General features: G+C 36.8%; 6 protein-coding genes across 8 annotated transcripts; 3 read left to right on the forward strand and 3 right to left on the reverse strand.

Moving 5' to 3' along the window:
- Positions 1 to 1,773: 1,773 nt before the first annotated feature.
- Positions 1,774 to 2,514, reverse strand: LOC133334881 (uncharacterized). The gene has a single exon (XM_061543195.1). It carries the CDS (start codon positions 2,512 to 2,514, stop codon positions 1,774 to 1,776), a length of 741 nt encoding a protein of 246 aa, XP_061399179.1.
- A 3,752-nt stretch (positions 2,515 to 6,266) lies between these two features.
- On the forward strand, positions 6,267 to 7,020 carry LOC133334887 (uncharacterized). Its single transcript, XM_061543203.1, has one exon. It carries the CDS (start codon positions 6,271 to 6,273, stop codon positions 7,018 to 7,020), a length of 750 nt encoding a protein of 249 aa, XP_061399187.1. The 5' UTR covers positions 6,267 to 6,270.
- A 2,892-nt stretch (positions 7,021 to 9,912) lies between these two features.
- LOC133334891 (uncharacterized) lies at positions 9,913 to 10,671 on the forward strand. 2 transcript variants are annotated; one of them, XM_061543207.1, is made up of 2 exons: positions 9,913 to 10,021; positions 10,148 to 10,671. In XM_061543207.1, exons 1-2 carry the CDS (start codon positions 9,913 to 9,915, stop codon positions 10,669 to 10,671), a joined length of 633 nt encoding a protein of 210 aa, XP_061399191.1. The 2 variants fall into 2 exon arrangements, with proteins under 2 accessions (XP_061399191.1, XP_061399190.1); XM_061543206.1 differs by having other exon boundaries at positions 9,913 to 10,671.
- A 4,347-nt stretch (positions 10,672 to 15,018) lies between these two features.
- On the forward strand, positions 15,019 to 15,783 carry LOC133334892 (uncharacterized). The gene has a single exon (XM_061543208.1). It carries the CDS (start codon positions 15,019 to 15,021, stop codon positions 15,781 to 15,783), a length of 765 nt encoding a protein of 254 aa, XP_061399192.1.
- A 3,273-nt stretch (positions 15,784 to 19,056) lies between these two features.
- Positions 19,057 to 19,762, reverse strand: LOC133334882 (uncharacterized). The gene has a single exon (XM_061543196.1). It carries the CDS (start codon positions 19,759 to 19,761, stop codon positions 19,057 to 19,059), a length of 705 nt encoding a protein of 234 aa, XP_061399180.1. The 5' UTR covers position 19,762.
- Positions 19,763 to 24,213: 4,451 nt separating this feature from the next.
- Positions 24,214 to 25,025, reverse strand: LOC133334885 (uncharacterized). 2 transcript variants are annotated; one of them, XM_061543201.1, is made up of 2 exons: positions 24,872 to 25,025; positions 24,214 to 24,790 (listed from the first exon to the last, which is right to left on the reverse strand). In XM_061543201.1, exons 1-2 carry the CDS (start codon positions 25,023 to 25,025, stop codon positions 24,216 to 24,218), a joined length of 729 nt encoding a protein of 242 aa, XP_061399185.1. In that variant the 3' UTR covers positions 24,214 to 24,215. The 2 variants fall into 2 exon arrangements, with proteins under 2 accessions (XP_061399185.1, XP_061399184.1); XM_061543200.1 differs by having other exon boundaries at positions 24,214 to 25,025.
- Positions 25,026 to 26,365: the final 1,340 nt, after the last annotated feature.

The raw sequence follows: 26,365 nt of genomic DNA on the forward strand, positions 1-26,365 counted from the left end.
TTCTAGACTTAATTCAGTACGCTATGCCAAAATTCGTGCAAATCGAAAGTTTTTGAGGGACTTTGGTGAACCATTTACCAAAAATCGGGCGAAACTATATATGGGAGCTATATCTAAATCTGAACCAATTTTCACGAAACTTAGCACACATCATTCTAGACATAGTTCAGTACGCTATGCCAAAATTCGTGCAAATCGAATGATTTGCAGGGACTAAAGTCCGTAAAACGGACAAAAATATATATGGGAGCTATATCTAAATCTGAACCGATTTTTCTCAATTTCAATAGGGTCCGTCCTTGGGCCAAATAAATGAGCTGTACCAAATTTCAGCCAAATCGGTTTATGAATGCGACCTGTACTTTGTTTGCAATTTAACATAAACAGACGGACGGGACGGACGGACGGACATGCATAAATCGACTCAGAAAGTGATTCTATGCATATTCTCAAAAGGAACCATGGATCTATCTCGATTCCTTTTGCCTGTTACAAACATATGCACAAAGACATAATACCCTGTTCCACAGTGTGGTGAAGGGTATAAAAAGGGTATTCATTGGCCAGAACCCGTCTTACATGCACAATTTCGTGATGATTGGTCCAAAACAAATTAATGGGCAGACGGACGGACACACATGTCTAGATCGACTCAGATAATCTAGATATGACGATCGGTATACTGAAAGGTGGGACTAGGACCAATATTTCGCGGCGTTACAACCAGTTGGGTGCACAACTCTGTAATACTCTGACAATATAGTTGTGTGTGGTATAAAAAGTGAACTGGCGCCTGGATTTTGGATTTATTAAAAAAAAAGCGTTTCTCAATTTTACATAGATACACTGAAATTTTCGTACATTTCACACGATGAGTTCAACTTTATACACTTTTTTGTATATTGTAAAGTGTCGAAAATAAAGAGGGCCTTTGTATGGGAGCAATCATTAACCTATATTGGAAACATTCAGGTAGGAACATTTTTTATTCACGAAAATCCTCAATCCCAACATATTTTTCAAATAACAGCCACTTCGGTGGAAACGATGTTCTATAACCATAAAAGTACCTAAATAGGAATAACCTGTATGTCCGAAAGTCTCCAAACTACCGAATGTTGGGAATACCGCTCCACTCATTCGGTAGTTTGATCCATCCATTTCGGAGCTACCCCGAAATTTATCCACATATTGATAATTTTAGGTAGGTAAATTTTCTGCACAATGATAATCGAAATTATAAAACTCGTTTAAATACCGATATTTGGGAAGTATTGATAATTTTTAGTAGGTAGGTTTTCTACTCATTGAGAACTCAAAATAAAAAAATTCAGTTTATTAGGTTGAAGAAGTTCGTAACTGATTCAAAAATACCGAATATCGGGGGTATTGCTATATGGGTGCAACACTAAAAAGTAGACCGATATATTAGGAGTAATAATGTATGTAAAGAATTTTAAAACACTGTGATCGATATAACGTGCTCTATCTCAATTTCAACAGACAGGAGGAGGAATATTTCCTACTCGATTATTCTGATCAAGAATATACATAAAAACTTTAGCACTTTTTCAACAAAATCCAAAAACATTTCTGAATAAAGTTCTGGCCACGCTGGGCGATGTAGGCGATGTAAAAGTTTCCAGAAAAAATAATAACATTTAAAATACAAAATAATAACAATTTTATTTCACTACAAACATATCAACAACTATAAATCCTTATCACTAAGCGCATATCAGTCTGTAGATATGTAACTACCAGCATGGTTTCCTAATGACGGAAAATAGATGCAGGCAAGTAGCTAGAACCAGGAGTAGAAGGAGAAGGAGCAGGGGCAACGGCAGCCTGCGACGCAAAGTTAAGTACTGGAGCAACACCACCATTGATGTTGTGAGATGGACCACCCAAACTATCGTATTGACCTTGGATAGCACGTTGAGCGTTGGCAGCATCTTCAGGAGTACGGTACTTGACAAAGTGAACTTCGGGTTTGTTGTTGTTGCCGGTGTTGATGGTGTTAAGTTTGTTGGCCAAATCGGAAAGATCAGCTTGTTTGTTGAGAACATAGATGGCGGTTTCTTGTTGGGCAGCTTGTTTGGCCAAAGCCAAGGCAGCATCTTCCAAACCACTGTTTTCGGGTCCCTTGATGAAAATGACACGGAGACCCTTCTTCAAGGAGTTAGCCAATTGTTCTGAGCTGGCGGGTTCATTGAAATCGGCATCGTTGGCGGTGTAAGTGTAGAATTCCTTTTCGAGTTCAGCTTGTGGAACGAATGAGGGAGGGCTGCTGGAACCAACACCACCGGTATAGGTGGGAGCAACGTAGTCTTGTTGACCTCCATAAGTACCAACACCACCGGTATAGGTGGGAGCTACATTGGTGGCAGTACCAACACCAGTACCAGGAGTGAAAGATAATCCGGAGGAGGAGTGACCAACTGGTTTATAGTTATAACCCAATTTATCGGCACAGGCAACAGCCACCAAGCACAAAACAATGAAGGCACGCATTGTTAAATTGATTTGTTTGTAGTTGATTGGAGATGATTTCGTTTGAATATGACCTGTTATCGTCGAGAGCGGCTTCTTTTATATATTATGATGGAATTCTGAAACTATAATCAATGCATAAAATTATCACTTTATGAATTTATCAAATCATAATCATTTCTTTTTGAAAATCGTATAAGCCTACCAAAAACCGGAAGTTAAGTTTTTTATTAAATATGCTACCACATAATATCACATAATATTAGATTATACGGCATCTTGTTAGTGTGATTTGCTTAAATACTGGAAGATAAAAATTACTTTGATTATCACATTGTTATAAAAATCGGAACTATTGATGTGTACTGTTTGTATACTTGCCCTACTAACAGGTATTTGTTATTGTTTGCGAAAAATCTCTCTATCAAACAATAAGAGTATGTTTTGGTTACATTTTCTATTGATATTTGGACATCGAAAAAGTTCATAATTAAAATAAGTGACTGCAATTTGGCATTATCGATTTCATGTAAATGATGCACAAAAACCCTTATGTTTGTCCAGTTGGCACAACACTGCCCGCCAGTATGTAGAACATGTTGTTTTGGTGTCAAAATAGACCAGATTTGTTATCGTTGTCGGACTTTAAGTAAATTGTGCACAAAAGACGAAAATCTTACATATTGATTGGTTGAGTACCGTATTTAGCCTAGATCATCCTACACACATTTGATATTAAACCGATTCAGATTTTTATCCGATATCATGTCATTTTATTCAGCAGACAATTTTGAACTTCTAAATAGTGGAGGTTACATTACTTTTATACCCTTCACCACACTGTGGTACGAGGTATTATGTGTTTGTGCATATGTTTGTAACAGGCAAAAGGAATCGAGATAGACCTATGGTTCCTTTTGAGAATATGCATAGAGCCGATTTAAGTAGTTTTACAACAAAAACAAATGGTGTATGCAACGGTTGCTGTTTATTTATAGCTCCTATACATAATTATACTCGATTTCATACACATGGTACACCAAAGGATCGAAGTCTGCCCGTTTGACATGCAATTTTTCATCGATTTCAGAATGGTATGTGTATGTTTTTTTTTCAATCGGTTCAAATGTCTATCTAGATAGCACATTTAATTTCGCCGATTTAAACTCAGTGGTCCTACAAAGATTCTATGTCTGTTCTTTCTACAGGATATTGTAGATATTAACATTTCTTGTATGTACCCAAAGTGGTGAAGGGTATCATATAGTCGGCTTCGTCCGGCTTTTGAACTTTCCTTACAGGTTACTTTTGAAGCTTTCAAAAGTTAAATGAAAATATCCTTGTTCGAAATTTACGGACAACACGTGTTGAGTGGCAACAATTACAAAATGTTTAATATCATGAAGTTTTCAGTCTCTATTATCTATAAATATAACATCTACAGTTATATCTTAAGATCAACATTAATTAAAAAAACAGTAAGGAAAGTAGTAAAATCGGACGGGGCCGACTATAGATTACCCTTCACCACTATGGGTATATTAAACAGGACTATTAACATGAAATAAAATATACGATATTTATCTAAATGTGAATCGACTTAGATCAATCGTCTTCAAACAAATATCAATAGGTCATCCATCTGTACTTCTAGAAAACGCAACTTCGTAATTCTATGCTCAATTTTGTACGTTGTGCAAAATTTGATGTCAATCTGACTAACATGAAGAGTTTGATGCCCAATTTACTTAAAATAGGGCAAAAATATATGTATATGGAAGTTATATCCAAATATGAACCGATTTCAACGAAACTTGTCACAGGTTAGGTTATACTAATTTCAGTACGTTTTGTTCCTATCAGCCATATATTGGATCCTTGGTGCGTCAATTACTTAAAATCAATCTATAATATAAGGGAGCTATATCTAAATCTCGACCAATTTTCTCTAAACTTGGCAGACATCACTCTAGGCTCAATTCAGTACGTTATGCCAAATTTGGTGCAAATCGAAAGATATATAGGGACTTTGGTGCACCATTTACATGAAATCGGACGAAACTATATATGGGAGCTATATCTAAATCTGGACCGATTTTCACGAAACTTAGCAGACATTATTCTAAGCTCAATTCAGTACGTTGTACCAAATTTCGTGCAAATCGACAGATATATAGGGTCTTTAATGCACCATTTACCTAAAATCGGACTAAACTATATATGGTAGCTATATCTAAATCTGGACTGATTTTCTCGAAATTTGGCAGACATCACTCTAGACTCAATTCAGTACGTTATGCCAAATTTCGTGCAAATCGAACTATATTTAAGAACTTTGGTGAACCATTTACCTTAAATCGGACGAAAATATATATGGGAGCTATATCTATATCTGAACTGATTTTCACGAGCACATCATTCTGGACCTAGTTTAGTACCCTATGCTAAATTTCGTGCAAATTGAATGATATATAGGGACTTTGGTGCATCATTTACATAAAATCGGACGAAACTTTATACGGGAGCTATATCTAAATCTGAACCGATTTTTCCCAATTTCAATAGGGTTCGTCTTTGGGCCAAATGAATGAGCTGCGCCAAATTTCATCCAATTCGAATAATAAATGCGACCTTTGTTTACAATTAACGTGTACAGACGGACGGACAGACGGACATGCGTATTCATATTCTCAAAATGAACCATGGGTCTATCTCGATTCTTTTTGCCTGCTACAACCATATGCACAAAGACAACTACAGAAAGTATACATTTTCATTATTTTTTTTATGAAAATTATGCCATTCGAAATGCATAAACTTTTATGGAATTTATTTTTCAAACAATTTAAAGTTGATAAATGAGTTCCAAATTAAAAAGGGTTGCCATTATTAATTTCTCCAGTAATCATCCTATGATTGATTTTCTAGGTACATTATAAATGGATATATTTTTCCCACTTGGAATTTTGGAAACCCACGTTTTTTACCTATCCAAAAACCATTTTATTATTCGTTCTGAAAGTCATCTTAATGTGCAAAATATTGGTCAAATTTATCAAAAAATGCCAAAACTAGTAGTAGAAATCTAAATATTTTATTAAATTTTGGTAAAATCGAATTTACAACATTTGTGCTTCAATTCAATGTCTAAAAATTTTATGTGTCACGATACTTTTATGTATTTTTCTATAGTCATTGTAGGTCTAAGTGCGCTTTTAAACTACTTGGAGTTCTACTTTTCTTGAAAAAAAAAACTTTACGATTTTACAATTGCATTTCAACTACTTCAGGCAAGGCACATTATAAACTTGTAAATTTCCCAGAGTGCTGTATATACTTGCATCCATATTATACTTCAAACTGGTTTAAACTTGTACATATCTGTTATTTTTATAACTAAATTATACACACCGAAATAACAATTATAATTCACGCTATATTTACTAAATAAAACAAAATATTTGAAATATTTAAATAAATTAAAACAAATTTACATTGATGCACTACTTAATATTCAAATGAATTTTTTGGTTTTTTGTTTTTTTGCAGAAAACAAACTTCCGATTTTCATTATAGTGTTTTTGCGTTGTTGCATTTTAAATAAACACTAACAAAAAATGCAAATTTTATTTATTTATTTTTTTTTGGTATTTCTTTGAGGTAACTTCTTTTTTCTGTATAGGGTGCTATAAAAGATACACTTTTTACGAAATTGTATCATAAACAAACGAACGTTTAATCAAGCAACCACCACCAAAGAGTAGAGTAAAGAAAAAAATGCGTGCCTTCATTGTTTTGTGTTTAGTGGCTGTTGCCTGTGCCGATAAATTGGGCTATAACTATCAACCAGTTGGTCACTCCTCCTCCGGATTATCTTTCACTCCTGGTGCTTCTGCCACCAATGTAGCTCCCACCTATACTGGTGGTGTTGGCACTTATGGAGGTCAACAAGGTTCCATTGCTCCTACCTACACCGGTGGTGCCAGTTCTTATGAAGGTCAAGGCTCCGTTGGTACTCCCTCTTACGCCCCACAAGCTGAACTCGAAAAGGAATTCTACACTTACACCGCCAACGATGCTGATTTCAATGAACCCGCCAGCTCTGACCAATATGCCAACTCATTGAAGAAGGGTCTCCGTGTTATCTTCATCAAGGGCCCCGAAAACAGTGGTTTGGAAGATGCCGCCGTTGCTTTGGCCAAAAATGCTGCCCAACAAGAAACCGCCATCTATGTGCTCAACAAACAAGCCGACCTTTCCAGTTTGGCCAACAAACTTAACACCATCAACACCGGCAACAACAACAAACCCGAAGTTCACTTTGTCAAATACCGTACTCCTGAGGATGCTGCCAACGCTCAACGTGCTATCCAAGGTCAATATGATAGTTTGGGTGGTCCTTCTCACAGCATCAATGGTGGTGTTGCCCCAGTTCTCAACTTTGCTTCCCAAGCTCCCGTTGCTCCTGTCCCAGCTCCATCTACTCCTGGTGCTAGCTACTTGCCTGCTTCTATTTTCCGTCAATAAGAAGACATCGTTATAGTTGCATATCCGCCGACTGATATGTTTAGTTATAACTTTTGTTGTTGATACATTTATAGGTTAATAAATTGTTGAATTTTTAGTTTTTGTAATAATTGTTGATTTTTATTTGGGACATGTACCTCTATGTTTTACCAATGCTTCAAATAGTTTGCATCATCGGAAGCCGAAAACAAACAAAAATGAAGACAAAACTTCTTGAGTTGAGAGGACCTCCAGCACTTCTATGAAGAAGACCTCCAGCTCTTCAATGAAGAATACCTCCAGCTCTTCTATGAAGAAGACCTCCAGCTCTTCTATGAAGAAGACCTTCAGCTCTTCTATGAAGAAGAACTCATGCTCTTCTAGGAAGAAGAACTTCAGCTCTTCTATGAAGAAGACCTTCAGCTCTTCTATGAAGAAGATCTCCAGCTCTTCTATGAAGAAGATCTCCAGCTCTTCTATGAAGAAGACCTCCAGCTCTTCTATGAAGAAGAGCTCCAGCTCTTCTATGAAGAAGACCTCCAGCTCTTCTATGAAGAAGAGCTCCAGCTCTTCTATGAAGAAGACCTCCAGCTCTTCTATGAAGAAGAGCTCCAGCTCTTCTATGAAGAAGAGCTCCAGCTCTTCTATGAAGAAGAGCTCCAGCTCTTCTATGAAGAAGACCTCCAGCTCTTCTATGAAGAAGACCTCCAGCTCTTCTATGAAGAAGACCTCCAGCTCTTCTATGAAGAAGACCTCCAGCTCTTCTATGAAGAAGACCTCCAGCTCTTCTATGAAGAAGACCTCCAGCTCTTCTATGAAGAAGACCTCCAGCTCTTCTATGAAGAAGACCTCCAGCTCTTCTATGAAGAAGACCTCCAGCTCTTCTATGAAGAAGACCTCCAGCTCTTCTATGAAGAAGCTCCACCTATCCAGCAGTTCTTCTATGAAGAAGACCTCCAGATCTTCTATGAAGAAGACCTCCAGATCTTTTATGAAGAAGACCTCCAGCTCTTCTATGAAGAAGACCTCCAGCTCTTCTATGAAGAAGACCTCCAGCTCTTCTATGAAGAAGACCTCCAGCTCTTCTATTAAGAAGACCTCCAGCTCGTCCAAACATATAATATATTTAAAAAAAATAAAATATTTAAATTAGAGACGTACCGTTATAGGGAAATATCGTAAAAAGTGGTCCAAAATTGATAAATCTGGATAGAAAGATTTACTATCAAATGTGAATTTATAGTACTGCATTACAGTCAATTGGGATTACAAATGTGTCCGAACTCTCCAAATACCAAAATTTGCGAGGTATCGTTATATGATGACTATCCTAAAAAAGGAGACCAATGTTGATAATTCTTGGTAGGAGAATGTGTTACCGAATTTCAACCGAAATACAAAATTACCCCCGATTCAGGATAAGAACGTGCCAAAAATACCAAATATTTGGTGGTACCGCAATTTTTGGGAGTGAGATTAAGAGATTAATATACTAACTTCGAGCCAATGTATGAAAAAGTGTCCAACGTATCCTAAACAACAACAATCGACATTGATAGAAAAGAGATGTATTGGGAATACAAAATACCACACTGCTCCTGGTAAGGTTGAAAATCGAGTCCAAAAGCTTTAATAAAAAGTTCGCGAGTTGCAAACGGTATGATAAATTTAATGTACACTTCACCTTTTGGGGTTGTAGCATCCCGGTAAAATATTTTTTTAGGCAAATAGAGACGATAGAGAGATTTCAATCTACCCATCTACAAGTCAACAGCTCCTGTGCGATGCACATGCGACGTTGTATTTTGCTAAATAATATTAAGTACAAAATCGAAGATCACACAGGACTGAGTCCAAAATGACTGATATCATCAAGATATATAAAATATGTGTGTACCAACATAACATAAAGCCAGTCAGAAAAGTACACAAGTCAGAAGGGGTATATACAATAACTTTGGGTATATACAAGAAATGATCCTAATATTAAGCATTGTGACTTAGGTGAGCCATTTTGAATCGGGGAGTTATATTTAGATTTGAACCAATTGAATAGGGTTTGACCTTGGGTAAAATAAGTGGGCTGTGCCAAATCAAAATTTGACCTGCACTTTGCTTACAATTTAACATTAACAATTTATTACATTCCCATATAAGGGTCCCAATCGATTGTCCTTCACATAGTAGGAGGTATGAAACGTTCGGCTCCGAATTGGACAGCATTCTCACTTTTTTGGTATCGAAATATTGGTTTTAGACCCCATGATTCTTTGCACCAAATCCCTTTCAGACAATTTGGGGTCAATTTACAAATGACCGTCTGTCTCGTAATATTTATTTCAAACTTACAAAAGGTTCGAAGACGGAGCATATCCGTCCGCTCCTTCCAGTACCTCCCCCACAAATGTTATGAAAACTTGTACAAATCATATGAAGCAACCGGATTATCCAATTTTATCGAAACGTTGACTATCGTAATATTTTTTAACGTCTTTAGATTATGTCCAAATATGGGACATATTAGAAAATATGTTTCCTGGTATGGAGTATTAAAACGGAAACAAATCCACACATTTGCAATATATTTTTAATTCCAATTAATCCAAACTGCAGTTACCTAAAAACCCATAAATGACAAAACAACATAACGAATTTATATCAACCAATAAGATTAACTTTATTAACTTAATATTTAAATTTGTTAATTTATGCATCTTTTGCCGCGCAAAACATAACTTCCGATTTTGTTTCTCGTATCTATTTCAGATTGTAAACAATAACAAATTTGCAAAACTTGTTTCTTCTGTGTGTCTTCGTGTGCATTATAAAAGATATACTTCGACCCAATCAGTATCATAAACAATCGAACATTTCATCAAGCAATAACCACCAAAGAGTAAAGTAGAGAAAACGATGCGTGCCTTCATTGTGTTGTGTTTAGTGGCTGTTGCCTGTGCCGATAAGTTGGGCTACAACTACCAACCCGTTGAACACTCCTCCTCCGGATTATCATTCACTCCTGGTACTGGTGTTGGTACTGCCACCAATGTAGCTCCCACCTATACCGGTGGTGTTGGTACTTATGGAGGTCAACAACGCTACGTTGCTCCCACCTCTACCGGTGGTGTCAGTTCTTATGAAGGTCAAGGCTCCGTTGGTACTCCCACATTCGTCCCACAAGCTGAACTCGAAAAGGAATTCTATACTTACACCGCCAATGATGCTGATTTCAATGAACCCGCCAGCTCTGACCAATATGCCAACTCCTTGAAGAAGGGTCTCCGTGTTATCTTCATCAAGGGCCCCGAAAACAGTGGTTTGGAAGATGCCGCCGTGGCTTTGGCCAAAAATGCTGCCCAACAAGAAACCGCCATCTATGTGCTCAACAAACAAGCCGACCTTTCCAGTTTGGCCAACAAACTTAACACCATCAACACCGGCAACAACAACAAACCCGAAGTTCACTTTGTCAAATACCGTACTCCTGAAGATGCTGCCAACGCTCAACGTGCTATCCAAGGTCAATACGATAGTTTGGGTGGTCCTTCTCACAGCATCAATGGTGGTGTTGCTCCAGTCATCAACTTCGCTTCCCAAGTTCCCGTTGCTCCAGTCCCAGCTCCATCTACTCCTGGTGCTAGCTACTTGCCTGCTTCTATCTTCCGTCAATAAGAAGACATCGTTATAGTTGCATATCCTCAGACTGATATGTTTAGTTATAACCTTTTTTGTTGATAGATTTGTAGATTAAAAAATAAATTGTTGATTTTTTTATATTAAATAATTTGTGAGTTTATTTGAAGTGGCAGGCAGATGTAATAGGAGAAGTGCAACTTTCTACTAAAATCCGACATAGGCGAATATGGCTCCTGGAAAATGTGCAGGGAATATTTCCCATTGGACTCCACTGAGCGTCCATTCGATTTCACATAAGAGATGTAATTACAAAAAATACATACAATAGCTACAAATGAAGATATGAAGTTATCTTTTGGGGATTTCATCTCTAATAGAAATATTCTACCTCCAGACCCTGGCCTTGATTGTATCGCACAGTGTAATTATTAGCTGAATCGATCTAGTTATGTGTGCCCTCCGTCTGCCCATTTTACTTTGTAATCGAAGTAGAGGCCGTAATTATGGAACAATCGCCAAGACATTTTGTATGCTGAACAAGGAGGACACCTCTAAGTTTTCGTAACAATTGGCTAATAGTTAAAATAATATGTATATATATAACACGGGAAGGGGTCTGCCAAACGAATAGGTATGGTTGTTTTGAAAATGTTAGCGGGCCCAATGGACCAAATTTTTACGTGAAAACTAAGTCTCCGTTCATACTCTATTACTATAGTCTCGAAAGTTTGGACATTTACTAAAGTCACGAAAGTTTGAACAAAAGTCCGGTTCTGGCCAAAGAATTTGCACATTTTTCTGAATATATTGTTTGGTGGAAATGAAATCCATTATTTTTATATGAACTATAGGGCTTTATTTAACATGCTTCGGAATGTCCAATTTGGGCCAAATATTCACTGCTTTGTTGTATATTTTGTTGCCATTTTAAAGTTAACTTCATAATGCTTCTCCCATCGAAGTCCTGCTCTCTGTTTGCAAACAACTCTAGTAGTCGATTTTCACAATCCTCCCTAGATACCAATTTTTTATCATTAAAGAAATTTTGCAATGCAAGAAAAAGATGATAATCGATTGGTGTCAAGTCCGGACTGTCTGGCGGATGCATTAAAACTTCCTAACCAATCTCCCGAAGTCACGACACCTCTCTTGTTGGCCAATTCTGGCCGTTTCTGGTCAATTATAAATGATTTAAAACAGTTTTATGGTTGATTTTAGCTCCTGGGCGATGATACGACTGCTAACAAGCCTCTCAACTTCGAACATTTCTCCGATTTTATCAACATTTTCGACGACCGGCCTATCTGTGCGAGTTACATCTTTAACATCAAAAATTCCTACACGGAATCTATGAAACCGAAATTGCATATAATTGGCTGTTACAGTATCGGAACCATAAACACCATTTATAATTTTAGCCACTCGGCTCTCATTTTCGCCTTTGTCAAAGAAAATTTTTAACACCCTGTAACTCACAACTGAATGCACCAAAAAAAAAAAGGTAAATAATTTTTTACTGCGAAATTTCACCCTTCCAACGAGCATAAATCTGAAATTGTTTGATCGGTACTTTAAGAGAAATCTATCAGTTCAGCCATCTGGCGTACAAATAATGGAGGACATAGACCGGAGAAGTTAACTGTATATCCAAGATGTATAGTTGAAAAAGTGACAGAATTTGCATATTATGGCGTATATGTTCACATCGGGAAGACATGAATTGATTAATTGTATTCGTGTCTAGAATTAGAGATTTTTTGTACATCAATTCTTGTAAATTTCTATATTTTGTACCAAAGCTTTAAACTAATATCTGACTGAACTTCATATGCGTCCACAAGTCGGGTGAAATTATATGCGAAAACTATATATAAATCTGAAGCGATTTTCTATAGGTTCTTGGGTTCAATTGAGGACAAATTACGATCTGTGCTGTGTTTACAATAATAAATGTTCAGACAGACGAACTCAATTCTCTTATAAAGAGATTCAACGTGCCTTCAAGTAACTGTGGGCAAACCGTAGCCAAACGCTAATTTATTACAATTTCCGAAACCTCCATAAACAACAGGAGTAGTTTATGATTTGTCAATATTAATTTAGCAAAAAATAACAAGAAGTACCTCTTTCGTTTTTATACCCTTCACCACTCTGTGGTACAGGGTATTATGTCTTTGTGCATATGTTTGTAACAGGCAAAAGGAAACGAGATAGACACATGGTTCCTTTTGAGAATATGCATAGAATCACTTTCTGAATCGATTTATGCATGTCCGTCCGTCCGTCCGTCTGTCCGTCTGTAGATGTTAAATTGTAAACAAAGTACAGGTCGCATTTATGATCCGAATGGGATGAAATTTGGCATAGGTCACTTATTCGGCCCAAGGACGAACCCTATTGAAATTGGGAAAAATCGGTTCAGATTTAGATATAGCTCCCGTATATATATTTAACCGATTTAATGTAAACGACCCCTATATATCTTTCGATTTGTACGAAATTTGGTACAGCCTAATCATTTAGGTCTAGAATGATGTCTGCCAAGTTTCGTGAAAATCGGTCCAGATTTAGATATAGCTCCCATATATAGTTTCCTCCGATTTCATGTAAATGGTGCCCCAAAGTCCCTATATATCTTTAGATTTGCACGGAATTTGGCATAACGTACTGAATCAAGCCTAGAGTGATGTCTGCCAAGTTTCGAGAAAATCGGTTCAGATTTAGATATAGCTCCCATATATAGTTTCGTCCGATTTCATGTAAATGGTACCCCAAAGTCCCTACATATCTTTCGATTTGCACGAAATTTGGCATAACGTACTGAATTGAGCCTAGAATGATGTCTGTCAAGTTTCGAGGAAATCGGTCCAGATTTAGATATAGCTCCCATATATAGTTTCGTCCGATTTCATGTAATGGTGCCCCAAAGTCCCTATATATCTTTTGATTTGCACGAAATTTGGCATAACGTACTGAATTAAACCTAGAGTGATGTCTGCCGAGTTTCGAGAAAATCGGTCCAGGTTTAGATATAGCTCCCATATATAGTTTCGTCCGATTTCATGTAAATGGTGCCCCAAAGTCCCTATTTATCTTTTGATTTGCACGAAATTTGACATAACGTACTGAATTAAGCCTAGAGTGATGTCTGCCCAGTTTCGAGAAAATCGGTCCAGATTTAGATATAGCTCCCATATATAGTTACGTCCGATTTTATGTAATGGTGCCCCAAAGTCCCTATATATCTTTTGATTTGCACGAAATTTGGCATAACGTACTGAATTAAGCCTAGAGTGATGTCTGCCAAGTTTCGAGAAAATCGGTCCAGATTTAGATATAGCTCCCATATATAGTTACGTCCGATTTAATGTAATGGTGCCCCAAAGTCCCTATTTATCCTTCGATTTGCACGAAATTTGGCATAACGTACTGAATTGGGCCTAGAGTGATGTCTGCCAAGTTTCGAGAAAATTGGTCCAGATTTCTATATAGCTCGCACATATATAGCTCACATACTTTAAGTAATTGACGCACCAAGGAACCAATAGGAACCAAACGTTCTGAAATTAGTATAACCTAACCTGTGACAAGTTTGCTTGAAATCGCTTAATATTTGGATGGAGCTTCCATATATATTTTCGCATCAAACTCCTCATGTTAGTCAGATTCACATCAAATTTTGCACAACGTACAAAATTGAGCATAGAATTACGTAGTTGCGTTTTCTAGAAGTACAGACATAGCCCCACGTATGACCTATTTATATTTGTTTGAAGTCGATTTACATACTTTATGGATATATCTAGGTAGATTCACATTTAGATAAATATCACATATATTATTTCATCGAATTTCATGTTAATAGTCCTGTTTAATATACCCATAGTGGTGAAGGGTATCATATAGTCGGCCCCGTCCGACTTTACTACTTTCCTTACTGGTTTTGTTTTGTTTTACAAACTTAAATTTTGCATTTAAATCAAATTTTGCATTGATTAAAAAAAAACTGCAACAAAAAAACCATAAACAACCAAAGTCGGTCTAAACTCCCACACAATAGCAACCAATAATAACAACAAACTATGTGGTAGGTCAGGTTGATACATAATTTTGCATTATTTAATTCTTTTGGATCACTTTCGAAACATTGACATTGATAAAAAACAATAAAACTGTTATAAAAATGCAGTTTTACATTCAAAATCGATTTGTTTCAAATATTTCCGATTTCCAAATACAAAACTGACAATATTTTAGAAAGAATTGTATCTCTTGCTATTATATATTGTTAAATGATATAAAAGACTGCAGTTGTGCCAAGAATAATCATTAACATTCGATCATCTGTTCGAGAGTGAGAGATAAATCGGAATATCGAAGAAAATGCGTGCCTTTATTGTTTTGTGTTTGGTGGCTGTTGCCTGTGCCGATAAGTTGGGATACAACTATCAACCCGTTGGTCACTCATCGTCTGGTTTATCATTCACTCCCGGTACTGGTGTTGGCTCTGCCAGTAATGTAGTTTCCAGCTATACCGGTGGTGTTGGTTCTTATAATGGTCAACAAGGCTCCATTGCTCCCAGCTATAATGGTGGTGTCGCTTCTTATGAAGGTCAAGGTTCCAGCGGCGTACCATCCGTTGCCCCACAAGCTGAACTTGAAAAGGAATTCTATACCTTCTCTGCCAATGATGCTGATTTCAATGATCCCGCCAGCTCCAACCAATACGACAGTGCTGTGAAGAGAGGTATCCGTGTTATCTTCATCAAGGGCCCCGAAAACAATGGTTTGGAAGATGCCGCCGTGGCTTTGGCCAAAAATGCTGCCCAACAAGAAACCGCCATCTATGTGCTCAACAAACAAGCCGACCTTTCCAATTTGGCCAACAAACTTAACACCATCAACACCGGCAACAACAACAAACCCGAAGTTCACTTTGTCAAATACCGTACTCCTGAAGATGCTGCCAATGCTCAACGTGCTATCCAAGGACAATACGATTCGTTGGGTGGTCCATCTCATAACTTCAATGGTGGTGTTGCTCCAGTCATTAACTTTGCTTCCCAAGCCCCAGTAGCTGATGCGCCAGCTGCTTCTGCCCCTGGCGCCACCTACTTGCCCGCTTCAGTATTGAAACGCAGATTGTAAGGCATTTGTTTGTATTTGTTATGATTGACTGTTTGTTTTCTCTTTCGATAAGTTATTTAGTTAAATAAATGTATTATTGTTATTTGTTGTAAAATTAGAGTGTATTTGATACGGACAATATTTTAAATTGACTTCGAAATAGGCTATATCGATATACTTTTAGCCATAGCCCCTATATACAGATCCCCAGCAAATTTCAGCATTTTAAAAATGTTGAGCACGATTTTTAACTTGACTTTAATTCAGTAGTCGGCGATCCAAGATCTAGACATGTGTGGCCTTTAGTCCGTCTGTCTATTATAATTTGTAAATGCGATACAGGTGAATCACAACGAAATTTTGTGAGCCAAAGACGACTACTATTGTTCTGGTAAGAATTCTGTTAATTAACCAAACGCCTTTTGCTTTTTTTGCTGAACATCACGAAATTTTCCATTAGGAAGGGGATCTGGCCAAAGAGTAAGTACGACTAGATATGGGCAGAGGGTAAATACCCGGTAAATTGGGTAAATACCCATTTGTGGGTATTTATTTGGGTATTTACTATATTGAATAGGTAATACAACATCTTACACCCTATTTCCGGGTTTCTGTTATCAAATCGATTTAGAATGGATAGTTTTACAATACTTTAAAGACGTGGGTAAATACTTGGTTAAATACCCGTGTTTTCACCCAAAAATTGGGTATAAACTCATTAACATTTGATACCCAAAAAGAACACTCTGTGCCAAATTACAGCCAATTTGGTTGTAAAATGTGTCTAATAGACCAAAACTATCTTAAATCGGGAGATACGGTTATATGGGGGCTATATCAAAACTTGGATCCAGGGACCTCATTTTGAATTTCTAGATTTGCTTTGACATTAAAAACATGTATGCCAAATTTTGGCCGCCTATGTCAAGTGGTTCGGCAGTTAATGAGTTTATACCCAATTTTTGGTTAAAAACTCGGGTATTTACCCAAGTATTTACCCACGTCATTTAAGTATCGTAAAACTATCCATTCTAAATCGATTTGATAACAGAAACCCGGAAATATGGTGTAAGATGTTGTATTACCGATTCAATATAGTAAATACCCAACTAAATACCCGCAAATGGGTATTTACCCGGTAAATACCATCTCTAAGCATGACCGTTTTGACAAAGATCCGCGTATATTTTCGCGGGTCAAAAGATTTTTGTGTGAGAAATTACAAAACATGCGTATATATTTACTCTTCGAGGACATAGACCAGAGAAGTTGAAAATATATCGAAGAGGAGTGGTGGGCCTTTAAACTGATATTATATTTTGTTTGTATGGACGGCGCCAATAAAATAGACACCACAAATGAACCAAACCCGCTGTTTTTTAAAATACATTTGAATATTATGGAGTAATTTTTTAAATCGGGAAAACTTGACACGGAAAAGGTGCCGCAGTGGCGCTGTTGATCACGTATATGCCAAGAGAGTGCAAATATTACCCAGGCTCGAAATATAGACCCGCAGAAACTTAGAACTGGGTGGTAGTTGTGTTGGGTATCTTATAGTCGGCACCTTCCGACTATACTGCTCCGTTTACTGGTGTATTTATACTCTTCATAGTGTGGGTACAGGGTATTATGTCGTTGTGCATATTTTTGTAACAGGTAAAAGGAAACGAGGTAGGCGCATGTTTTCTTTTGAGAATAAGTGCAGAAACACTTTCTGAGTCGATTTATGCGGACATGCATGTCTGCCCATGTTAAATTGTAAACGAAGTATAGGTCGCATTTATTTGGGAAATATCGGTTCAGATTTAGATATAGCTCCCATATATAGTGTGGTCCGATTTTCAGTAAATGGTGCAACAAAGGCCAAAAATATGGCCGTTTGACACAAAATTTTTCACTACATTGCTCCCACATATAGTATACTGAAATGGTGCACTTAAGCTCCAAAATATGGCAGCTCCACATATAATTTCGTCCGATTTTCAGTAAATGGTATTTCAAGACCCAAAATATGGGCAATTGGAATAAAATAAACACAACGTTCTGTAATTAGTATAACATACTTTTTTGCAAATTTTCGCTGAAATTGGATCAGAATTAGTTAAATATCCCATATATAGTTTCGTCCGATTTTCAGTAAATGGTGCCGATTCGCACAAAATTTTACCCGTACTTAGTACAACCAATTATGTGGAAAGGTTCGCTGTAATCGATTAAGATTCAAATATAGCTCCCATAAACAAAGACCTAAAATATGGCCGATTGGCACACAATTTTGCACAATGTACTGAAGTTACGTAACGTCTGTCAAGTTTTGTAGAAATGTTAGTGTTCTCTGAAAAATGTGACGTCTATTATTAAACATCTGTTTAATATACCCAAAGTGGTGAAGGATATCATAAAGTCGACCCCGTCCGACTTTATTGCTTTCCTTACTGGTTTTTATTTGGTTTTCTTGAAGAAAATTATAGAAATCTCTCACCACAAACACTTGGCCCATTTGAGCCGCTAAATATTGACCGATGATCACCATAATAGTCATATATGTCGGTTAATCACAACCCCATCCTCGTGTAAGATTTCATCATGTAGAGATTGAAATTGAGGCCTCTTGGGCGACTGGAAAAAATCACAAGGGAATACAATTTTGATATCATTGGCTACCCTAAGTATTGACCTATCATTATGGCCAACTATAGGATTCGTGTTTGATCCGAACCGTAGTAATGGATTAATTGTCAGGCCGGTACATTGTCAAAACATAAACTATTAACAATAATCATTTTCTGCATAGACGTATGTCGTCCTTCATAAACCCGGAGTACAAAATCACAGTCTTTTCGACTAAAAAATGGGACTAAAAACTTCCAAATGCCGAAAATAGGGTGGTACCGTTATATGGCAGCTATACAAAAATACAATGCTCGATCTTAAATATTGCGATCTCTATCGTGCTTAATTTTATTTTTTTTACTTTTTTTAGGTGTTGCAATTGGAATTATTTGACACATATTTTCCATACTAGAAATAATTGAAAGCTCAATCTTAAATATTGCGACCTCTACGGAAGGGTAGACGGCCATTGTTAAATTGACATAGAATTATATTCTGATATTCGGAGAAGAATGACACTCCACTATCTGGTACAGGGTGCAACAGCCAGTTTTTAAGGAATCCAACATATCAGCATTCGATTTTATAACAAAACAATTTTATTATTCTAAAACAATCAAACTACATAATAACAACTGCACTGTCCTTGCGGATCATCCCTAGTATCTAAACATACATTTAATGACGGAAAATAGAAGCAGGCAAGTAGCTAGCACCAGGTGCAGAAGCAGCGGGAGCATCAGCAACTGGAGCTTGAGAAGCAAAGTTGATGACTGGAGCAACACCACCATTAATGTTGTGAGATGGACCACCCAAAGCATCGTATTGGTCTTGGATAGCACGTTGAGCGTTGGCAGCATCTTCAGGAGTACGATATTTGACAAAGTGAACTTCGGGTTTGTTGTTGTTACCGGTGTTGATGTTGTTCAATTTGTTAGCCAAATCGTTGAGATCAGCTTGTTTGTTGAGCACATAGATGGCAGTTTGTTGTTGGGCAGCTTGTTTGGCCAAAGCCAAGGCAGCTTCTTCCAAACCATTGTTTTCGGGACCCTTAATGAAGACAACACGGAGACCCTTCTTCAAGGAGTTAGCCAATTGTTCGGAGTTGGCGGGTTCATTGAAATCTTCATCGTTGGCAGAGAAAGTGTAGAATTCCTTTTCGAGTTCAGCTTGTGGGGCGAAAGAAGGAGCGCTGCTGGAACCTTGGCCTTCGTATGAGCCAACACCGCCATCATAGCTGGGAACTACGTTACTGGCAGAACCATCAGAGGCTCCAGGAGTGAATGATAATCCGGAGGAGGAGTGGCCAACTGGTTGATAGTTATAACCCAATTTATCGGCACAGGCAACAGCCACCAAACACAAGACAATAAAGGAACGCATTGTTGTTATTTTTATAGTTGCTTTAGATTAACTCTGTTTCTAATTGATGAAGTGTTCGTGGTTTTATGATTGACTGTTTGCAATGCTAGATGTTTATATATGTTTTAATTTTGTACGACGTAATTCGGAGATAATACCAGCAGATTATTAATTTATCAATACAATTTTAAAATCGGTAAGTCGTTGACCGAAAATAACAACAACCCAAATATTAAAGTTGCACATAACAGCCACTTAATGTTGGAAATGCATTGTAGCGGTTATAAAGAAATTGTTTCGTCGTTTTTTTTCTTCATCTTACAATTTGCTTAATTAGCAATTTTAGAGATAATAAAGATAATAAAATGCTACTATTTTTAGCTGAGGTGCAAAAACTGAAACATAATTATGTGTGAATATTTATAACAATTCATTTAACAATGCCGGCATTTTTAACATATTTTAATATTCATCTTTCATATTTTGGTATGCTTAGATTTAGCCGTATTCAAATATTTTCCGGAAATATGGAATTTTGAGTTATAGTTAGTGTAAAGAGTTTTGGCCGGCAAATTAGTAGCACGTCTTGTGCTAATATGTTATTATTGTGCAATACAGGATAACATTTAATTAAGAGACATTAAGAGACGTGTTCTACACAAAAGGAAGGAGAGCCTTCGCCACTGTACCCGGTCTGCTCACAATATACATTTACTTTTTGGTATAAGCCTGAAATCGCCTTTTGGGTTGATTTAAATTTAAATTCAATTTCGATGAAATTTGAACGGCTAATTTCATTCGCCTAATGTAGTTCCATATTGGTGATAATAGGTTCAGATTTAGATATAAGACATCTAAATAATATCGTCTTATTTCTCGTAAATGGAACACCAAATACCTGACGTTTTGCCGAACACATGTGAAATAACTTGTGTGAACAGTTTTTTTTCGGTTCCCATATATAATTTTGTCTGATTGCATGTGGAGGACTCTGGAATGACTATTTGTGTATCAAATCTGTTTAGATAAGGATACAGCTCCCATATACATGTTCATTCAAATTCAGATTTAGACAGATTTCCCATATATGTTCTTCTGGCACAATATGCAATGTCAATTGTTTCATTCAGAGCTTGTCCAAATTGTTAGGTGTTGATTCATACCTTCCCAGCTGGAGACAGCAGCACAATTGACCAGAAAATGTTATTTAAATAGAGAGTTTGGGATTGGGACTTTGTGCTGGTTAATGCTCCATTCTCAATTTTAGGTTTTCATGATTTTCATAGGGCTGGAATATGAAAACTAATGCATGTTAAGGTTTGTAACTTAACACAATAAGATTTAAAAGAAAAGAAAATTAATTATCAAGATTTGGTTGTTGTTGTGGTTTTTAGTGATTAAAGAAAAGTCCTTATGTTTGATGGCGGGTATGATAACTCCTCAGTGTAACATCGGAATCCGGAAAAAGCAATCGGAATCCGGAAATTGGACTAAATTAAATGTGTCTACATGTGAATCGACTTATACCCTCCACCATAGTATGGAAGGTATATTAAGTTTGTGTTTCCGTTTATAACTCTTCGAAATAATCATTTCCGACCCTATAACGCTTATATATTCTCGATCAGCGTAAAATTCTATTCTCCAAACGAATTTAGATAGATCGCCAAAATGTCAACCGATTTCCCTGAAATTTGGTACAATGGGTTCTTATTGGCTACATTTATCCACACACATGTCCTCGGTAACCTTCGCCAAATTCCATTTCGTTAAGCCACGATTTCAAAGGGACAACATTATGTAAATCGATTCAAATCAAATTATTCATTATGTTACAACACATAGCCTCAAGTGGACACTAGTTCATTATTTGGTGGACAATTAACATGAAGTCAGTCGAAAATATATATGGGAGCAATATTTACCTCTGAACCAATGTTTACAATACGTTATATTCTAGGCTCAATTTAATACCTTAACTGAACACATATTAGGCTATATTAACTTAAGAACTTAGTGTAAAATGTTGTGTAAAATCGGAAGATTTTTAGGGACTTTGGTGCAGCATTTACCTTAAATCGGACGAAAATATATGTGGAAGCTACATTTAAATCTGAACCGATTTTTACGAAACTTTGCACAAATCGAAATATACATAGGGACTTTGGTGCGCCATTTACCTTAAATCGGACGAAAATATATTGGGAGCTATATCTAAATCGGAACCGATTTCAATAAAACTTGGCACGTTAGACTATCCTATCTTCAGTACGTTGTTCAAAATTTTGTACATTCGTCCTAAATTTGACTCTTTGGCGCACCATTTTTTTTTAAATCGGACGAAACTATATATGGGATATATATCTAAGTCTGAATCGATTTTTCTCAATTGCAATAGGGTTCGTCCTTGAGCCAAACAAATGGGATGTGCCATTTGTTTGGCTCCCGTACTTTGTTTACAATTTAACATGGACAGACAGAAATACGGACATGCATAAATCCACTCACAAAGTGATTCTATGCACATTATCAAAGGGAACCATGGGTCTATCTCGTTTGAGAATCACTCTTGCCGTCACATGATGCTGACACAATAAATGGGCTATATCTTCCAAAGTTCTTGAGATATTCACTTGAAATTTTGTAGGGACATTCTTGAATTAGTGAAGATTCGAATTATATAGAAAAACTAAATTAATTTTTTTGACACTTAAAATGGGGGGATCCCCTTTATTGAATTTTTGTAATTTTTTGGATTGCTATACTGTTTGAAGAATGTTCAAGATCTTACAACGTCGTGTCTTTGCGCTTGATTATCAGAATTATTGTTTACCAATCAGACATTGGAAATGGTTAAATTTGGATTCCTCTGACCACATTTCACGTTACCAGTCGTCCATAATATAGCATCCCAAAAATTTTTATTAACCAGAAATTCGAAATACAAAACAATTGTCACTTTAGTCGGAAAATTTGGCTAAAATCTTCAGCGGCCCTTTATATGGGGTCTTTGTCAAAATGGAAAATTTGCGATGTTCGACATATAATTGTGGCGTCTATAGCAACTAGAAAATCCGACAAAAATAAAGTTTTCGATTCACTTCATCCCCGAAATATCATCTGATCATCATTAAAAATTATAGGCGTCTTCCTTGACCATAACCAGAACCTCATGTCCTCTAGTGTGGTTATGGTAATACTAAACAATCGGGTAATACTAATACCCCCCTAAATATTTAAGTATAAATCCCCTATCCGAGTACATACGACCATATAAATGGTATCAATTTAAAGGTCAACCATTCCCTTTGGATATACCGTCAACTTCTCCAGTCTATGTTCTTCAGGAATAAATACGTACGCCATACATAAGTCCGAGCCCATTTGACCCGCTAAATGTTGACCTATTTTCATAGCATATAAAGCCACGCATGTTTTTTGGTCAGATTCCTTTCCTCGTGTAAAATTTTCTGGTGTTCGGATAAAAATTGTAGCCTCTAGAGCGACCAGAAAAATAGTGGTCTTCCATCCTACATGAAAAATTTCATGACGATTGGTCTATAACTGCGGCCTGTTTCGTGTATACAAATTACATTGGACAAACGGACGAACACTAGATCGACTAAGCTAAAAGGAGGGTCTAGGACCAATATTTTACGGCGTTACAAACTCTTAGGGTCATACAAAGCTATGATACACTGACAACAGTGTTATGTAGGGTATAATAAGAACGATTTTTAAAGGTTACATTCGTATCGTATCCCAGCTCATACGATAGGTATGTTCGTACAGAGTAATTTGATAAAATTTAAAACCGATTGGATTATACGACTTTGAGTAATCGTGCCCGCTATTCGTAAAAACACTGTTTCGAGAAAAACACGTTTACATTTTGAGATGCCCTCTTGCCGGCGCTTGATCCTGACACAATAAATCAGCTGTATCTTCTTGGATTGTTCAGATTTCCACTTGAAACAATTTACAGAGACATTATTGAGACATTAGTGTAAGCCCAAATCCAAAATAAAATTAAAATTCAGTGTTTGGAAACTGGGGTCCTCTTAACTGATAATGCAATATCGTTGCCGTAGGATAGAGACAAACTGAAACTTTTATGTGGGAATGTTATCAAAACGAAACGTGGACTTATATAGACATTTTTCCGCTTAAAATTGGTTCACCCTCCAATATCCCGCAATGTAAAATAGCCGCCACTATAATGGGAAATCAGGCTAAAACCTATAGAATACAGACAATGTGGCGCTACACTATATAGCCTCCATATAGTTAACATATATAGAGAAACATTTACTTGACTATATTATTCAATCGTTATCCTTTCCATGAAGTGAAGTAAACTGACACTTGTAAATATTAAAACTACAACATTTTAAATTCGAATTAAACAACAAATAACAACTTTATTGTTCTTTAAATCTAACAAACAACAAATCGATTCGAAACTCCTTACCCTCTTAGTGACGGAAGATAGAAGCTGGCAAGTAGCTAGCACCAGGAGCAGAAGCAGCGTGAGCAGCAGCAACGGGAGCTTGAGAAGCAAAGTTGATGACTGGAGCAACACCACCATTGATGTTGTGAGATGGACCACCCAAGCTATCGTATTGACCTTGGATAGCACGTTGAGCGTTGACAGCATCTTCAGGAGTACGATATTTGACAAAGTGAACTTCGGGTTTGTTGTTGTTGCCAGTGTTGATGGTGTTAAGCTTGTTGGCCAAATCGCTGAGGTCAGCTTGTTTGTTGAGAACATAGATGGCGGTTTGCTGTTGGGCAGCTTGTTTGGCCAAAGCCAAGGCAGCTTCTTCCAAACCATTGTGTTCGGGGCCCTTGATGAAAACGACACGGAGACCCTTCTTCAAGGAGTTGGCATATTGATTGGAGCTGGCGGGTTCATTGAAATCTTCATCATTGGCAGAGAAAGTGTAGAATTCCTTTTCGAGTTCAGCTTGTGGGGCGAACGAGGGAACACTTCTGGAACCTTGACCTTCATAAGAACCAACACCACCGTTGTAGCTGGGAGCGAAGGAGCCTTGGCTTTCATATGAACCAACACCACCATTATAGCTGGGGGCAACGGAACCTTGTTGAACTCCATAAGAACCAACACCACCAGTATAGCTGGGAGCTACATTGCTGGCAGAAGCAATTCCAGCACCAGGAGTGAACGATAATCCGGAAGAGGAGTGTCCAACGGGTTGATAGTTATAACCCAATTTATCGGCACAGGCAACAGCCACCAAACACAAGACAATAAAGGCACGCATTGTTGTTCTCTTTGTAGTTCTTTTAGATTAACTCTGTTTCAAATGGATGAAGAGTTCGTCAGATTATGATTGGCTATTTGCATTAGTAGGTGTTTTTATATGTTCAAAATATTGCACAGCATAATTCTGTGAAAATACCAGTAGATTTAAATGCTGGTCATAAAAATTTATGACACTTATATTTCATTCTGTTGACGACGTCAACCACAAGAAATGACAGTTAGTCATTGCTTTGGAACAAAGTGGCATAATATATTGTTATGAGAAGAATTTTTAAGATTTATGTTTGTGCAGAATAGGCCAATAACAATATAACTGTTAAGAATTATAATAATAATAATTTTTGATTTATATTATAATACTCATATTATTTTTAATATTCTAGTTAGTTTAATATAGTACAATTCAGCGGGTGGTATTTTTTACTGTAATATCATAACATTTTTCGGATAATAATTTTTTGATTGAATACTAAATAAATATATTTTGGTTGTATGAATTAAATCTGAAATCTAAATCTAACCTATTTAGAAGATTTTTTTTACAAATTATGTCCTTAAATATTGGTTCAATATTCCTCGACGCCAGCAAAGACTTGGTGTTATCTAGATTAGAATTATATACAATTTTTTATTCCCTTCGCCATACTGTGTCTTTGTACATGTGTTTGTTACAGGCAAAAGGAACGGAGATATGGATAGAACCAAATTCGAGTCCGTCAATCTGCTGATGTAAAATGATAAACAAAGTACAGGTCACATTTATGATCCCATTGAAAAAAATTGATATTGGAGCAAATCGGTTCTGATTAAGATATAGCTCTCATATATAAATTCTCCCGATTTCGTGTAAAGTGTGCACAAAATTCCACATATTAGCCGGTTGCATTAAATAATACATAGCGTATTGAATTTAATTAAGAACAGTGTGTGTTAACGTTCTTTTAAATCGGATCAGATATAGACATAGTTTCTATATATAGTTTCGTCCAATTTTATGTGAATGTGACACCAAACGAATACCGAATCGTGTATGCCAATTTTTAAATCGGCACAGAGTTACACATAACTCTCGTTGATTTCTTACAAATGGTACACTATATACCCCAAGTCCGTCTGATTGCATGGACTTTTGCATAAATTTGACATGCTTGTGTACTTAGATTGGTACATTTATCTATCTATATCACATATTTCATTTAGTCCGATTCCATATCAATTGTCCTCTAAAGATGTCCGTTCTATCGACAGATATGTATCTGTGGTGAAGGATATCATATAGTCTGGCCCGTCCGATTTTTGTATGTTCCTTACTGGTATTTCTGTAACTTCAAGACATAA

This window comes from Musca vetustissima, unplaced genomic scaffold, assembly GCF_032173495.1.
Source record: "Musca vetustissima isolate MV318-11 ecotype Yass unplaced genomic scaffold, APGP_CSIRO_Mvet_v1 utg26893, whole genome shotgun sequence".
Taxonomy (NCBI): domain Eukaryota; kingdom Metazoa; phylum Arthropoda; class Insecta; order Diptera; family Muscidae; genus Musca; species Musca vetustissima.